Source organism: Neolamprologus multifasciatus, chromosome 23, assembly GCF_963576455.1.
Source record: "Neolamprologus multifasciatus chromosome 23, fNeoMul1.2, whole genome shotgun sequence".
NCBI lineage: Eukaryota > Metazoa > Chordata > Actinopteri > Cichliformes > Cichlidae > Neolamprologus > Neolamprologus multifasciatus.
Window position 1 is genome coordinate 41,745,852 of NC_140460.1, and position 16,171 is coordinate 41,762,022.

A 16,171-nucleotide genomic window follows, 5' to 3' on the forward strand; every position below is an offset into this window, starting at 1 on the left:
TTTCTTTTTCGGTGGCTGTAGTGTTTTATTCATGGATGTGCGCTCCTCCTCCATGACAGAGATTAAACTAAGATGTAGCCAGGAGCGATTTAAAATTCCTTTACTGTGTCGTTTGAGAGTCAGTCAACTGTACCTTTCAGATTTTCTAAAAGTCATCAGAAAATACTCCACTGAGTGAAAAGTAAGGAAATGGAAAATGATTAACTTTCACCCTAATAGACACACCTGCACCTGTACATACATGCATTTTAAAATGTTTGTAGTTGTAGCTCAGGCGGTCGAGCAGGTTTGTGGTTCGATCCCTAGTTTTAGTTTTAAACCAGGCTGGCAGGACACAAATCACTGCTATCTTTGCACATACCTCATATGTTTCCATTTTTATCCGTACAAATGTCTTCAGTGACTCGATTATTTGAGGCCTTCTTGTCTTTTCAACATAACACTGCGTTGTGGCTCCTAATGACAATTTTATTTATTTATATAGCACATTTTATTTCATGTAAACTGATTGTGCTTAAGACAGAAAATAAAAAAAATACCAACCTGTGTAATTTAAAAGTGCCAAAAGACTGAAAATGGGACGACACCAAACAGGAACACCTGTTAAGCGTCAGCCTGTGTGAACAGAAAGGTCTTAAATGTCACGGTCCTGGGTCATTGACAGTTTTTGAGTTTGTTCTGGACTTCTGATTCACTTTCTTGGATTCAAGCTTGTATAACTTAGAAACACTAGTGAAATAATGAGTTTATTTTTAGTCCTTGGCTCTTGTTTGTTTGTTCCCTTTGGTCTCCAGTCTGTCTCTGTCTCATCTCCTGCGTCTCCCCAGGCACGTCCTCGTGTCTGCCTGCTCTCCCTGCAGGAATACATGTCTGTATTCCTGGTTCCTGTGTTTTCCCTTTCTGTTCTCATGTCTCCCTGTCTGTTTGTCCCCAGTCCCAGTGTCAAGTTCACACCTGAGTCTGAGGCAACGTCCACACGTACATGGTACTTTTGAAAACTGAGATTTTCCGTTTTCGTTTTAAAAAATAATCCCGTCCACACGTAAAGGCAGAAATGAAGGAAAACGCTGCTAGGAACATGCCAAAGCAGCAGGTGGCGCTATATTCCTAACAGTGTAGAAATGTTGGCCAATCAGAAGTCTAGAAGCCTCGGTGGGAAAAAGTAAACAAAGCTGGGGCATAGAAGCAGAACCGAGTCGTATGTGTGGAGGGACAGTAACTGTGTGTGTATATGTAAGCATTTAAACACTGCAGAGACAATTAACAGTAACAGTATTGTAGAAATTCATTTCACCGAAACAATAACGTGGCGCACAGTGTGACGTCAAAAAAGGCGCACACCTTTGACGCTGCGATTTCTGCGTTTTTCTCGTCCACACGTAAACGCAAAAACTGAGTTTTTGAAAATATCCACCCTGGCCGGAGTTTTTAAAAATCTCAGTTTTCAGTGACCGAAAATGCCGTTTACGTGTGGACGAAAGGTGCAAACGCATAGAAAAATCTGGTTTTCAAAAGTACCCGGGTACGTGTGGACGTAGCCTGAGTCTGAGTGTTTGTCTTGTATCTGTGATGTTCAGTTTGGCTTCCAGTCTTGTCAGTTAGACATTGTTCAGCTGTGTCCCCCCGGGTGTTTACACTCTGCCCGAACTGTAATTGGTACCAGGTTGTAGTGGCCGTGAAAAGTTGTATCACACATGCTACATGTGATACATGGCAGGGGATCAAGACACTCACTGGCTACAAAGACAGTCGCACACAAACCAACTCCCTGGACATCACCTTACCTGATACCCTAAACCAGTTCTTCGCCCGCTTTGAACAACAAAACAGGGACACCATCTCCATCCTGCTCCTTCAGAGAGGGACGACGCCCCCACCCAGCTTGAATCAGGTCAGAGCCTCACTGCACAACACGAGGAGCAGCTGGTCCTGACGGTGTAGCAGGAAGAGTGCTTAAAACATGTGCAGACCAACTGGCAGTTGTTGCTGCACAACTGTAGATGAGATGGGGCCTGATTATTTAAGAGCTTGTATGTGAGGAAGAGGACTTTGAATTCAATATGAGAACAGCCCCACCAAGGCTGAAGACGGAGCAATGGAGGAGCACATAGGAAGGACGCAACACACAAACTCAACGCTCAGAGGATCTAAGAGCGTACTGTTGCAACTTCCCTGAACAGGATCCAGTAACAATCACAGTGACAAACATCTAAGACGGATCCCAAAACGTCGACTGGGGAGAAACGTTTCGTCACTCATCCAGGTGACTTCAGTGTCAGCTGACGGCAGGTTCCCCCAACCTTATAAACAGGACACTTACATGACTGAAACCAGCACGACTGACGAACAATGAGCTGCCAGGTCTGTTTCATGATCATTAATATGAAAATTGTCATGAACACCCAGTGTTGGGGAGTGTTGTACCGCCACATGTATTCTGTTAATACATATCCTCCCTTAGTTATGCTGCAATAGGTGTAGGCTGCCGGGGATTCCCATGATGCACTGGGAGTTTCTTCTTCACTCACTATGTATTAACAGACATCTCTGCATTGAATCATATCTGTTATTAACCTCTGTCTCTCTTCCACAGCATGTCTTTATCCTGTCTTCCTTCTCTCACCCCAACCAATCACAGCAGATGGCCCCGCCCCTCCCTGAGCCTGGTTCTGCTGGAGGTTTCTTCCTGTTAAAAGGGAGTTTTTCCTTCCCACTGTCATTTGTCATATGATTGTTGGGTTTTTCTCTGTATGTATTATCGTAGGGTCTACCTTAAAATACAAAGCGCCTTGAGGTGACTGTTGTTGTGATTTGTCGCTGTATAAATAAAATTGAATTGAATAGAATGAAACCGCCTCCTCTACATGGATGACATCAAGCTGTATGAGATGTCAATTCACTGATCGACATCACCAGGATATACAGCACATCAGGGGAAAGCCACAAGTCCCTGGGAACCCCACAGGCAAATGAGAACCATGAAGAGGCTGCTAGGATAGCCGCACCACCAAATACCTGCAGAGAGTAAGCCAACTCCTTAGGACTTACCTGAGTGGGAAGAACAAGATCTGGGCAACCAACACCTATGCCAGTCATCAGACACCCAACTGGGAGAAAAAGCTGGCCAAAGGATTTGATAGAAGCCACTGACCTTGATCAAAACAAGGAAATGGTTTCACCCCAAGTCCAGCACTCTGAGACTGTGAGCGGAAGGGAGGAGGCCAAGGACTAATGAGTGTCAGAACCACTATCCAGGATGAGATAGGAAGATGGCCACAACTGACCACATGCTTAGTGAATACTTCAGGCAGCGCAACCCTGAAAAAGAAGACCAGCAATGAGAGGAACCATCATAGAAGAACAGGCCCCTGCACAGCATGTGCCACCGGCAAATAGAAGAAGTGACATCCAGAAAACCTACCAGTGGCTGAAAGATAGTACAGAGGCACTAATCATGGCAACACAGGAACAAGGTCTACCATACCAGACAAGAGCCCAAGTGTAGGCTGTGCAAAGATGCTCCAAACCAACCAGACATGGAAGCGCTGCACAAGCAGAAGACAACGGCCGTAGTGATAGCCAGTGTTGGTCAAGTTACTTGAAAAAAGTAATCAGTAACTAATTACCAATTACTTCCCCAAAAAAGTAATCCCGTTACTTTACTGATTACTTATTTTAAAAGTAATTAATTACTTAGTTACTTAGTTACTTTTTAAAAACACGATTTACAACCTGAATAGGTGATAAAGTGATAGATCTTTCAGCCCAATTCTACTTTTTCTGCATAATCATCATACAAAATGTAATCAAATGGAAAAGTCTCTTTTTAAAACTTGTTTTATTAGTTTTAATCTTTTAACTTTATGCATCAAGCAAACATTTAATTATCTGCAACATTCTCTGACTGGAAGAAATTAGTTTAACATTTAAACCTATTTTCTGCACATTCCAGCACATAAAATAAAATATTTTGTGTGTTTACACTCAGTCTTTCAAATAGATGCAAGTAAAACACAGCAGAAAATAAATAAAGTCAAAGACTAGCGGTCCTGTTGCTCTATTTTCACCTGTAAAGCAGGAGTGGGGTAGGCGGAGGGTTACCCTGGTGCAGGTGTGCAGCGGTCAGTGGAAGAATCCGCGAGTTTCTCTGTGAGTTTCCCATTACGTCGTAGCTACTCGGTGCTTGTTTGGAAGTTTAGGGGTTTTTTCGCTGTAAAAAGAAGTTTTCTTCCCACGCACAACGGACACTAATGTTTTTGTCACTTTTTATGGAATCAAACTCAAAGTAAGGTCAGTACTTCCACGCTTTAAACGCTGCACGCTCATACTCTCTCTGCACTCGATATATGATCCATTGTTGATCTGCACACAGCTGTTGTCACGAACGTCGCACTCGCTTACGTCACTGTCATGAGACATTCTCGCAAAAAAAATCACGGTTTTAGTGACGCAGTAACACAGCATTCCTACGGGAAAGTAACAGTTTTTGCAATAGTAATCCCTTACTTTACTCGTTACTTGAAAAAAGTGATCGCGTTACTGCCCATCTCTGGTGATAGCTGTAGCTATACTGAGTGAGGAAGAGGGAGGTCTAGAACATTCTGAGAGAGGAGCTCTGAAAGACACAGGGGTCAAGAACAGTGGTTTCTGTGGTTTCTATGGTAATCGGACCACCACGCTGGGCATGCCAGGATTAACATTTGACAACTCCTGTTAAACGATATCACAGCAAAGCATGTAATCGACACGCTGGTCCACAGTGTCCAGTGTGAAATGGACATGCAATCTGGTTTGGTTTTGTTTGCACCCTTTTCTGTTTATTTAATGTTGTGTATGTAACGGTGACTTCAGTAACAGCAGCCGGGGAAACTGGTGAAAAAGAGAAAGTTGACTTGTTGCTTACTGGACTCTGACATCTCCATTCCAGAACAGCTGAAACCAGAAACAATGCAAATCAAATTTTTAGTGAATTTTTCAGATATTTGAATTATTGTTCGCTTACAAACTGAATGAGTTTGACTCCTTCACAAAATAAATAATATCTCTGCATCAGAGAGTCAAGTATCACATGAGCAGGCTGGGACTGCATTTGTATTCACCTGGCAGAGCGCATCCTTCTGTCCTAGCTGCTGAAAATCAGATCGTAGGAGCAACGTTAGAGTTAGAAAGCATGTGGAGAGGCCACTCAATTTGGCAACAAACAAGGCATTCACAATCTGATATTTACATGCATTTACAATAAAAGTGCTGTTTGAATATGTAAATATAATCACTCATGAGCAGGGAGAAATTGAAAAACTTTAATGGCTTTTTTGGGTGTACTTTTACATGCATAAAAAGCAAAAGACACCATGAAAAAACAAACGACCTCCTCTTTATTATCTTTACATTCCTCTCAAAAACAAACTGGAGTTAAAACCAATTAGTACATGCGGAGATAATGAAAGATAAAAACACATAATTGTTGATAATTGCGATTTAAACTTTCATACAAATGTTTCAACAAAGAATCCCCTTGAAAAAAACAACAACATTGGCAACAGATGATTGAAAAACAAATCCTAACTTTACATCACAAGAATTCCAACGCAAACCTTAAGACGTCAAAAAAGCTCAAATGCTGAAAGTTACAGGCAAAACAAAAGAAAAACGTCCGTAAAATTGGGCAGACTTTTGGTTTTGGTTTGAAAGGATTCAGTAGGTGCTGCGCTCGGGTCTGACCTTTGTACAGTAAACTCTATAATACACTTTGACAAAGTCACTGAAATCCCCCCCAAAAGGAAACTAACATTAATGTCAAAGCAGTGTGAAAAACTTTATTTTGAAATTCTTCCTGTTTCCTGTTCAAATATTTTAGTATTGCTGGAAAGTCTAAAACTAAAACCAATCAAAGAGCCATGTGATGAGTGGTAACATGTTTATTTTGCTGCTTGTAGATGTCCTCACTATGTTTAGAGTCGTTTCAAATTTCGATCTTTTGTCTTCATACGTAACAAAAAACACGGATTTTCTTGATCTCTATGCTGTTGCAGCGCTTCTACTGCATCACTGTGCCAACGTGTAATTACTCATTCATTTAAAACATATTTAAAAACAACACTTTTCTTTGTTAGGGGACGGCCTAATAATAATAATTCATTTGCAGTCGCAAACCGCTGATGGAATCAATTTTACTGATGTAAATATTCCAAAATATATTTCTTAATTGCTCCATCTGTTATATCTAATTCGATTTGTTTAACTTAAATCGATTTGATCTAATTTGACATCATTATACTTTAATGTAACGCCTCCCCCACAGTCACTGAATGAAAAACCGCTCTTTTGTTTTGGCAGACGTTGTGGTGAATCAACTTTATTAGCAGGAATGATCAAAGACACGAAGGCTTTAATTCTAGATGTGTTCAATCTTTAGGGCCTTATGATCCATGTCTTATAATAACAGTCAGTGTTGTGTGACAATGTGCAAACAACACAGATCAGTTCTGTGTGTTAAACCCGTGTCTCCAGTAAAGCCTCGACTCATTGGTGGTTTCCTGCAGGTTCTGTTGGGGTACTGACGTCTGTGACACTCACAGCACTTCCTGTTCCACCTACTACAACATGCGTCTGCCAATCCACTGTTACGTTCATTCAATCCATTGGGATCTCTTCTGCTGAAACGCGGTTATTTGTGCTGAAATTATTCAAGAGGAATCACGAGGCCGTCAGTTTGAGTTTTCTGGCTACAAACGGTAAAACCTCCGTGAACACATCACCATCATTTATGAAACAAAAGCACAGAACTGGAAAATATTTTAAGGCTTACTTCAAGTATTAATCTAACAGCATTTATACTGATGACGCCAATAACCTTCATAAAATGAACTGGAGGCATTCATGGTCCTCGTGGTTGTGACTCTTCTTTTCACCTGCGAGGTCGAGGCTGCTCTGCTCTCAGCGTCCTTGTTGGACATTCAATAAATGTTAAAGCGGAGCATGTTGGACGTGTTGAACGTGTCGTCCTAACACACATTTGTGAATTTGGTAGATGTAAAAGTTTTCTGTGTCCTTCAACATTCAAATGAATTAAAAAACTGAAAGAATTCGACTTTGGAAAATGTTTAATTTCTTCATGCTTTGTATCCTGTTTACCATCAGGTCACGATATGTGTCTATAAAGTGTGTGTGGTTTTTATCCAGCTAGTGATTCGGATGTTTATTAGTCACATGTGTATTTTACTACACAGGACTTTGGCCTTGAACGCGTCGCTTTTGGAATCAGGACATTTAACTCTTTAATTATCAGCTCCGGTCTGCATCCTGTATGATCTCTGATCTACACATACAGTGTCTGTAGTTTCTGACAGTTTTAGGTTTTGTGTTTGTTGTGTATTTAATAATCATAAGAAAAGCCCCGCCCACCCCACAATTCCCCAAACTGATGTCAGAGAATTTCACCAGATTTTTAAATCAATATTATTATTCTTACGAAGCTATTTAACATCAAAATATCAAAACGACTTAATAAACTTCTGAAAATGTGCGTAGCTTCAGTTAACGCAAGCCCGGCTATTTAACCCACGTTTGGCACAGCTTCACTCTCTGAGGGCTGTCGCAGTAAACTGGAACCTGCGTCCAGCTCAGCTCGCACAAAGGCAAAAACACGTTCTGTCTGGTCAACATGAGGAAGGAGACAAAACCTTCATCCGTGTCCAAGGAGAGTTCAAACATCTCAGACGGCTGTCTCCTGATCCTCTCTCTGGATCATCTGGTAATGCTGTCGGTTCTCCAGGTACGCTGCCAGTTCAGCATCTTCAGCCTTCTCCGCCCTGTTCTTAGGAGTGTCGCCCTGAAGAAGAGACGCGCAGCATTACACTCAAAAATGATTGTTTTTGTATGACAAAGAGCTTTGTGTTAGCCCACTAAACTAAACTGTTTATATGATCAAAACAAACAAAACTGTGTTTAATGCTGCTCAGTCATGCTGTTTCACTGCACAGGTTCCTCCCAGTTTCTGAGATGTTGCACACAAAGAAATGTAAAAGCAGAAAACGAAGCTTTTTAGGAACGTTTCTCATTTGCTTCTCTGTGTCGGAGGCGGCTCAACACAGAGCAACCAGCTCACCAACCAAGACTCAGCAGCACTAAAAACCAAATCTGAGGATAGAAGCTGCTTCACAGTGTCAGTGCTTCATTTGTGTTCATGTTGTTGGGACATAAATCTATTTACTTAATTACAATATATGGAAAAAAAATATGAATGCAACTAGAGCTGGGCGATATGGCCCAAAGTTCATATCTCGATCTTTAGCTGGATGGTGATATAAGACATATATCTCAATATTATTTTAAAGCCATAAAGTACGAACAAAAAGAGAGTTTAGTCAAAGCTGTGTTACGGAGGTCACACAGACACATTTATTAACACACAGCATAGATGTACGTGCAAAAATTACATAAATGATCAGCATTTATTAAATAATAATGCTCCATAAATAAAAGAAAACTATGTTGTTTTTGTGCATAACAAAAAGCTCACAATCGTGCAGTCAAAATGTAAACGAACAGACGCTGAGCAGAATAACAAGCAGCTGCTCTGTTCTGCTGCGTGACTGACAGCCTGGAGTTTGAAACCCTCTTTGTAACCGTGTCTCTTACAGACGCCATTTATGGTCCTTATACACACACGATACGGTAATATTACGGATACTACGGTAGCCGTAATGCTCTTCGCAGCTTCGTAGCTTAGCAAAGTCGTACTGAAACATTTTTGACAGATTGCTGAGCGCCGTGTACATAAAATCAGTTTGCGGTCAGTAAGCACAACCAGGACTCATACATAAGGCGCGCTGATGATTCTTGAGAAAATGAAAGGATTTTAGTGTGAGGTTATAGTCCGAAAAATACGGTACACGAGTTTTGTAAGGTGGTCTGTTTCGGGGCAGGATGCTGGGACACGGTCTGGGATGCAGCACAGTTTCACACACTCTTCATTTTGCACTTTTGTTGCTGTTGTAAATGGTGAAGATGCTGGTGGTGCTGCCTGCACAGCCGTGCAGCCCCACGCACGGGGCGACCTGCGGTAACTCGCTAACGGAGATTTGTCGCGTTAACGCAGTTACGCCGTTAACGTCATTTTAGAGTAACGCTGCAGCACTAAAATAATCATCTTCAAATGTTTTCTGTTGGCTGAGCAGCTCCTCTGTGATCGCTGCCGTGGCCGTCTTGTCGTCGCCTGCAGGTGAAGCGACGGGGGAGGGGGAGGGGCGAGGCAGAGTAACGCAGCGTGGAGACAAAAGTGGACAAAAGAGGCAAACTTGCGGCTCCATGAGTATAATTATAACGTAACATCGACATAAACGATATTGTCACATCATATAAAAAGATATCGATATATTTAAAAACTCGATGTATCGCCCGGTCCTAACCACAACCATAACAGTGGTCGAGCCAAGGATCTGAATCTGTGGGAACAAGGTCGGGTTTACGCTCCAGGAAGAGCGAGAGAGTCCAAGTGCAGAGACATTTTAAGAGGAAACAAAGTACTTTATGGTGGATGTTAAAACTTCTCTTGTTTTCTCTCTGCATCCTCCCCCCTCTCCTCCCCTCAGTATCTAGGTCAGTGCTGAGTCCAGTGAGCTAAGAGCTTTTTCTGTGCAGTTAAAACCTCCATAGAAAAACTAAGAAAGAAACATATTTGAGACCAGAACACAAACATGTGCTAAAGCAATGGTGCTATTTTCGCACTGCATTCATCAAACTGTGCAGTCGTTCATCAGCTCCCCTCTGAAATGCTTCCTGAGCAAGTGTTTCACACATACGTGTTGTTCACTACACATTTGTGTTGGTGCTTTATTCTCTGAAAAGGCAGATTTTAGCTGTGTGGATCGTGCTTCTTCACTGAAACGATTAAAGTAAAGAAGACTCGACGTACTCCGGGGCTGAGAAAGACAAAATGGAACAAAATGTGTGTGAAGCTTTAGAATTGAAAGGATTTCTGCACAGATTGATCACAACATGCAGTTTTCTTCCTTTTAAACCACTTCGTTGTACATTCACCTGTGTGCTTCAGCACCGTCTTCTTGCATCACCCGACCTCTCTTAACCCTTTAAGACCTACCATAGAACCAAGTCTGCCAGAGCTCATATTATATGTTTACATGCTGTGGAGCCATTTTTGGGAGCATTGCAAGTTGCTATACATCAATACAACCATTACAGCCTAGATTTTAATAATATGTCTGCATTAAGTGCATAGTAATTACATAAATTGCAAAAAGTGCAATAAACTATAAAAATTTAAAATCATTTTGTTTTTTTAACATATATTTCTAGTTAGAGAAATTTAAGAGGCTTATCCCTCAAAACTGTAAATACAAAAAAGTTGCACAAAATAGTTTCCCACCACAGGAAATTTATTTTGAGTGTCTTCATAGTTTTATTTTTGAAATACACCAATTTTTATACACTGCAGGAAAAACAAAAATAAATATTATAATGCAAATTTGCAAAACAGCAGCATATGCATCAAAATAAACTATTTCCAGCAGTGCAATATGAGTCCTAAGCATCCCAGAAACCACACAGAAAGTCATAAAGTCAAAGATAACTTTTAAAAACACCAGTATAGGCTCATGAGGCCCTGATGGTAAAAAACTACATTTCATTGACGTCACTTCCGGTTTCGGGCAGGTCATGGCGGACATGCGATAGTTCGCGCTGACGTCTAATCCAATGTAGGAAGTGTTACAAACAGCTGATCAGATCGGCAAAGCGTGTTTCTGGAATATTATGTTTTTGTTGCCGCAAGTGCTTTTTATGCAGTTTTTGCAAAACTATATGTGGAAGGAAACCGTGACCGAGGACAAGCTGATGGCATAAGATGTAAGTACAACTCCTCCGGTTTCATATGCAAAAAAAATTATTGCGCTAGCTCACGTGGTTGCAGAGCTACCGGGATTTAAAAATAGTTACGCAAAACAGAGCGTGCTGCTCTGACCGGCTTTAAAGGGTTAAACTTTAGGTCATGACTAAAGCTTAAGAGAGGGGGGAGTCACTTATTTGCCCAGAAGAGCAGACTGTGTCAGTATACGTCTTCATGGGAAAATCTACAACCCACTAATTTTATCTCTGTGACAGAAACATCGTCAAGTAACTTTTGGACATCTCCCTTTTCCAGCCAGCCATCGGTGATTACTCAGTAACGATGGCAAAAATACACCTGTGTGTATGTAGTTTGGTCTGAGATCGTGAGCTACATGAATCAGTCTGCAAATATAAAAAGCAACTTATTCAAAGAAGGAGGGCGTTTCCTTTTTGTTTCACAGAGTCATGAAGAACTGTAAACTCTAATGAACCTACCAGCAGGTCTGTTTTCATGAGCGAGGCTCCTGCTTCTACCAGATAATGACAGATAGTCCTGTGACACAGCGACGCAGCCTGATGAAGAACCGTCTCCCCACTGGTGGTCCGTGATGCAGCAGCAGAGAGAAAAGAAGAGAGCGAGCTGTATTTCATGTATGCTGGGAGTGAAACACAGCTGATGAAGAGGCACCGACTGATCCTGTTTGGCTTTTATGTTTATTCTCTTTAATGTTTTCTACACTTGTTGGAATGCCAGGCAACAGAAAGAGACCAGAGCTCATTGGCATCATTATCAAAGCTTGAAAACAGTCACTTTATAGCAGATAGAGAACACACAAAGCTCATTATTATTCTAGGACTAGTGTTAACATGCAGCCCTAAACAAATCCCCTCAAGTTATTTGTTCTTACTGTAACATGTAAATGTTTCACATACTTACTGCAGTTTCTCAGTGACATCAATCAGCTCACTTGGTGCTGGAAGACAAAGAAGGAGGAATAACTGTAGACACACAGGGTTCATCCAACTATGCAAACTGGCTTTTAACCTTTAATTAGAGTTTCTGCACATTTGCAGCATCATCTTATTATTAGCAACAGTGGTAGCAGTATGTTCACAGTCATAGCGCTGTGAGGTGATCCCACGGGTGGATGGAGCTCTGCCACAGCCTGACAGAACTACACCTCAGCATGTTTTTCATTACTGTAAATACTAGATCTTCATCTCCACTCGATGCTTTTCTGTTACCATTGTCAAGGATGTAGCGCACCATGTCCTTGCTTCCTGTACTAACAGCATGGTGTAGCAAGCTCCACCCTGACTGGTCCAGGACGGTGAGGTCGGCTCCCCTCAGGTGCAGCTCCTGCAGCTGCAGGTGAAATACAGGTGAGAGAAACGTTAACAGAAAGGCTTTTTTAACCCTTTAAGACCTACCATAGAACCAAGTCTGCCAGAGCTTATATTATATGTTTACATGTTGTGGAGCCATTTTTGGGAGCATTTCAAGTTGCTATACATCAATACAACCATTACAGCCCAGATTTTAATAATATGTCTGCATTAAGTGCATAGTAATTACATACATTGCATAAAAGTGCAATAAACTATAAAAAATTGAAAATCGTTTTTGTTTTTTTAACATATATTTCTAGTTAGAGAAATTTAAGAGGCTTATCCCTCAAAACTGTAAATACAAAAAAGTTGCACAAAATAGTTTCCCACCACAGGAAATTTATTTTGAGTGTCTTCATAGTTTTATTTTTGAAATACACCAATTTTTATACACTGCAGGAAAAACGAAAATAAATATTATGATGCAAATTTGCAAAAAAGCAGCATATGCATCAAAATAAACTATTTCCAGCAGTGCAATATGAGTCCTAAGCATCCCAGAAACCACACAAAGTCATAAAGTCAAACATAACTTTTAAAAACACCAGTATAGGCTCATGAGGCCCTGATGGTAAAAAACTACATTTCCGTGAAAATGACGTCACTTCCGGTTTCGGGCAGGTCATGGTGGACATGCAAAAGTTCACGCTGACGTCTATTCCAACGTAGGAAGTGTTACAAACAGCTGATCGGATCGGCAAAGCGTGTTTCTGGAATATTATGTTTTTGTTGCTGCAAGTGCTTTTTATGCAGTTTCTGCAAAGCTATATGTGGAAGGAAACTGTGACCGAGGACAAGCTGATGGCATAAGATGTAAGTACAACTCCTCCGGTTTCATATGCAAAAAATTATTGCACTAGCTTACGTGGTTGCAGAGCTACCGGGATTTAAAAATAGTGACGCAAAATGGAGCGTGCTGCTCTGACCGGTTTTAAAGGGTTAACATGATAACAAACTAAATTTGTAATTAAAGTCTAAATGCATCACAATGAGATGTTAATCCTGCTGTCAGCTGTTAACACATGGAAAGGATGCGAAAGGTGTGAGAGGTGTCCAAGAGCAACGTGTTTCCATGCAACTTCCTTAAGTTATGGACAAATAAATAAATATGCAAACACTTATCAGTGCTTACCTTCTTCAAGTCCTTGTTCTTCACACAATCCATCAACATTTCTACGAGACAGAGAGAGAATGCAAAAAGAAAAACACAGTTTCATTGTTACAGAAAGCATCTGCATAAACAACCAAACACATCATCGTGTCCACTTTTTGGACATTTACAGAAACAAGTAAAAACATGTACGGGCAGTAAATGATTATTACATCCACGAGGGTCAGAATATTAGAAACAGCTCATCACAAACAACAGCTTCAGAGCTGTGACACAATAATTATTTTGTATATAATTTTAATTTTGGATAATTGGTGTATTTACTGACTCGTGTTTGTAGCGATAGCTGGCATTTTATGTTCTAATGGAAATGATGAAGCGAACAGGGATCAGGCTCTCTGTGGCTACAGTGCAGGAGCTGAATGATTAGATAACGCCACAAAGGATCATCATTATATCGAACATCCCCATGAAAACTGTTCACAGTGTTGTTACCGGGTGAAACAGTTGGTTGGTGTGTGTCTGTCTGAGCCGAGATATGAGATGAATGTTTATTAGGTTGACCTCAATACTTGCTTTCACTCCCTCTCTCTTTAGTAGCTGAGTCCTAATCCAGTTATGTTAGGCTTAGGGTGTGTGTGTGTGTGTGTGTGTGTGTGTGTGTGAGAGAGAGTGAGACAGAAAGAGAGAGAGGGGTGCAAAGAGTGAGTGAAAGGAGGGGGAGAGAAAGACTTCAAAAACCTCTAAGAGCGTTTGTAGCTGTAAGACAAATCAAAAACAACACACACACAGTCGCACACACACAACAAAACCAAACACACACTGTGAATTAAATGAATTTAGCCGAGGGAAAGAATTAAGTAAACCAGAGAAAATAAGATTCAGTCCTACGACACAAGAGAGGAGAAAAGGTAGAAGGAGGACACACAAACACACAAACACACAAACACTCGCACACGTCACTTGGTCCATTGAACTCTTCAGTTTGATGCAGTCAGCCTGTCTGACCCTTATGGGAGCTGCGTCTGCGTGTGGATGAAAGCAGATGTTGCGTGTACGCAAGAAAGAAAGCCTGGAGTCACATTTCATTAAAACAAACGTAACGAAAACAGGACACGAGCCTCACATGTTGAACATGCTGCGTGTCCACTCACAGTCATACACACAGCGCTGCACCTGAAACTAATGTTTACAGTCTGCAGCAGCCATAGACTCACTGATGGTTACTGTTTGTATCACATTAAACTAAATGTGTTCATTTCAGAGTAAAAAACTGGGACGTTTCTGCAGCGTGTTGGGATTCACAGTGTTTTCACACATGTATGTTTAAGGCTTTTCCACCACAGCCCACACCTGGCTTTGTGTTACTTCACTTGAATAATCTTTGCTTCTTCTTCTTGTAGCACACAGTCAACAACAGCAGCGCTGCCACGGTGCATTGGCATTGTGCAGGATGTGATTTGCCATTGAAGTAAAGGCTTCCTCGTTACGCCAGATGGTTTCACTCTTAATCACAGAGGAGTTGTGACAGATTTGGAGTCGTCAGACTACAGAGCAGTGAGTCACACTCCTCCCCGTGAAGATGGTGGGATTTCCTGCCTTTGTTTACAGTAAATGGATTTTTGTCTTTCTGGCTGAACTATGAACAGCGACAGAGGGTTGGATGTGGAAGCGTAACTCCACAACATCGTTCCTTTTGATCACATGATCCGCTGTGGCTCATGAAAGAGAACTTGTAGAATAACTGTTGGGATACATTATTTTTTCGTTATTGAACGTGAGTAATGAGTGAGTAATCCCTCCCTATTCTTATTTCAGTCCAGTCTTTTTACAGTAAATCCTCTTCCTGACCTTTTGTCCGACCAAATTCAGTGCGACATTCTTCTTCAGGTGTTTTTGGAACTACACAACTTGTACAGACTTTTGTTGCCTCTGTTTTTTCTGAAGCAGATGCTGAGCATATGGTTTTCAAATACATGATGTAAAAATACCACAAACAATGGGATACATGATATCCAAATTTCTGGCAATTCAGTAGGTGTAGCGGCGTAGCTGTAGGTGAGGAGGTCGATTAGAAGGTCGGTGGTTCGATCCCTGGCTCCCTCAGTCTACATGAGCACGACCCCCTCTGTGATGCGTCCATGCACAGTGTGTGAATGTTAGCTACACTTAAAAGCGTAGAAGACGGTGCTTGTGTGGCTGAATGTGGCGTGTTGTATGAAGCTCTGAGTGCAGAATAAGAATCAGTCCATTTTAAAACACATGTGACCAGTGGAAATATGAATGTGACCCTATGCAGCAGCTCACTCTCAACTCTCATTTTCATGAATAACAGTTATTATTGTTGTTAATGACGACTTTAACTGACAGCAACAACTGGGTCGTTTTCATCTAAATCTCAAACCTGCTGCCGAACCAAGTGAAAACATGCAACATCCCAAAGAAACAAAAGCACAGAGGTGCTGACAGAAGAGGAAGCCACCGTATGACTCCAGCATGCTAGAACGAGTGCAGGCAGAGCGAGTCGGAGGAGATGTGTCAGAGAAGAAAAGAGTCTTTGAGTCTCTTCTCTGACTTTCACACAGACGTGTCAGGTACACGTTCAGCTCGGTGTGGAGCCAAATGTTCGAGTGAAGAAATCAGATATCATTCAGTCAGGTCCTACAAGTCAAGCCTGTGTGTGCGTGTGTGTGTGTGTGTGTGTGTGTGTGTGTGGGTGGGGCGTGCATTACCTTTTTCTCTCTCCTTTTCTGTTTCGCTCATCTTTTGGCTCTTTTCCCATCTGCAGAAACAACGACACCAAACACGCTGATCGCCTGTTCA

General features: G+C 41.5%; 1 protein-coding gene across 9 annotated transcripts in view; it reads right to left on the reverse strand.

Annotated features, from left to right (window-relative positions):
• Positions 1-5,286: 5,286 nt before the first annotated feature.
• Positions 5,287-16,171, reverse strand: part of LOC146492399 (diacylglycerol kinase zeta-like) — a 102,476-nt gene continuing 91,591 nt past the window's right edge. For 8 of the 9 annotated variants that reach the window (XM_085150992.1, XM_085150991.1, XM_085150989.1 and 5 more), the window contains 6 exons: positions 16,081-16,130; positions 13,370-13,410; positions 12,094-12,214; positions 11,786-11,822; positions 11,344-11,443; positions 5,287-7,831 (listed from right to left, as the gene is read on the reverse strand). In XM_085150992.1, the coding sequence (XP_085007118.1) occupies positions 7,715-7,831; positions 11,344-11,443; positions 11,786-11,822; positions 12,094-12,214; positions 13,370-13,410; positions 16,081-16,130 (466 nt within the window). In that variant the 3' untranslated portion in view covers positions 5,287-7,714. The remainder of the gene's footprint in view (positions 7,832-11,343; positions 11,444-11,785; positions 11,823-12,093; positions 12,215-13,369; positions 13,411-16,080; positions 16,131-16,171) is intronic. The other variant, XM_085150990.1, reaches the window with a different exon arrangement.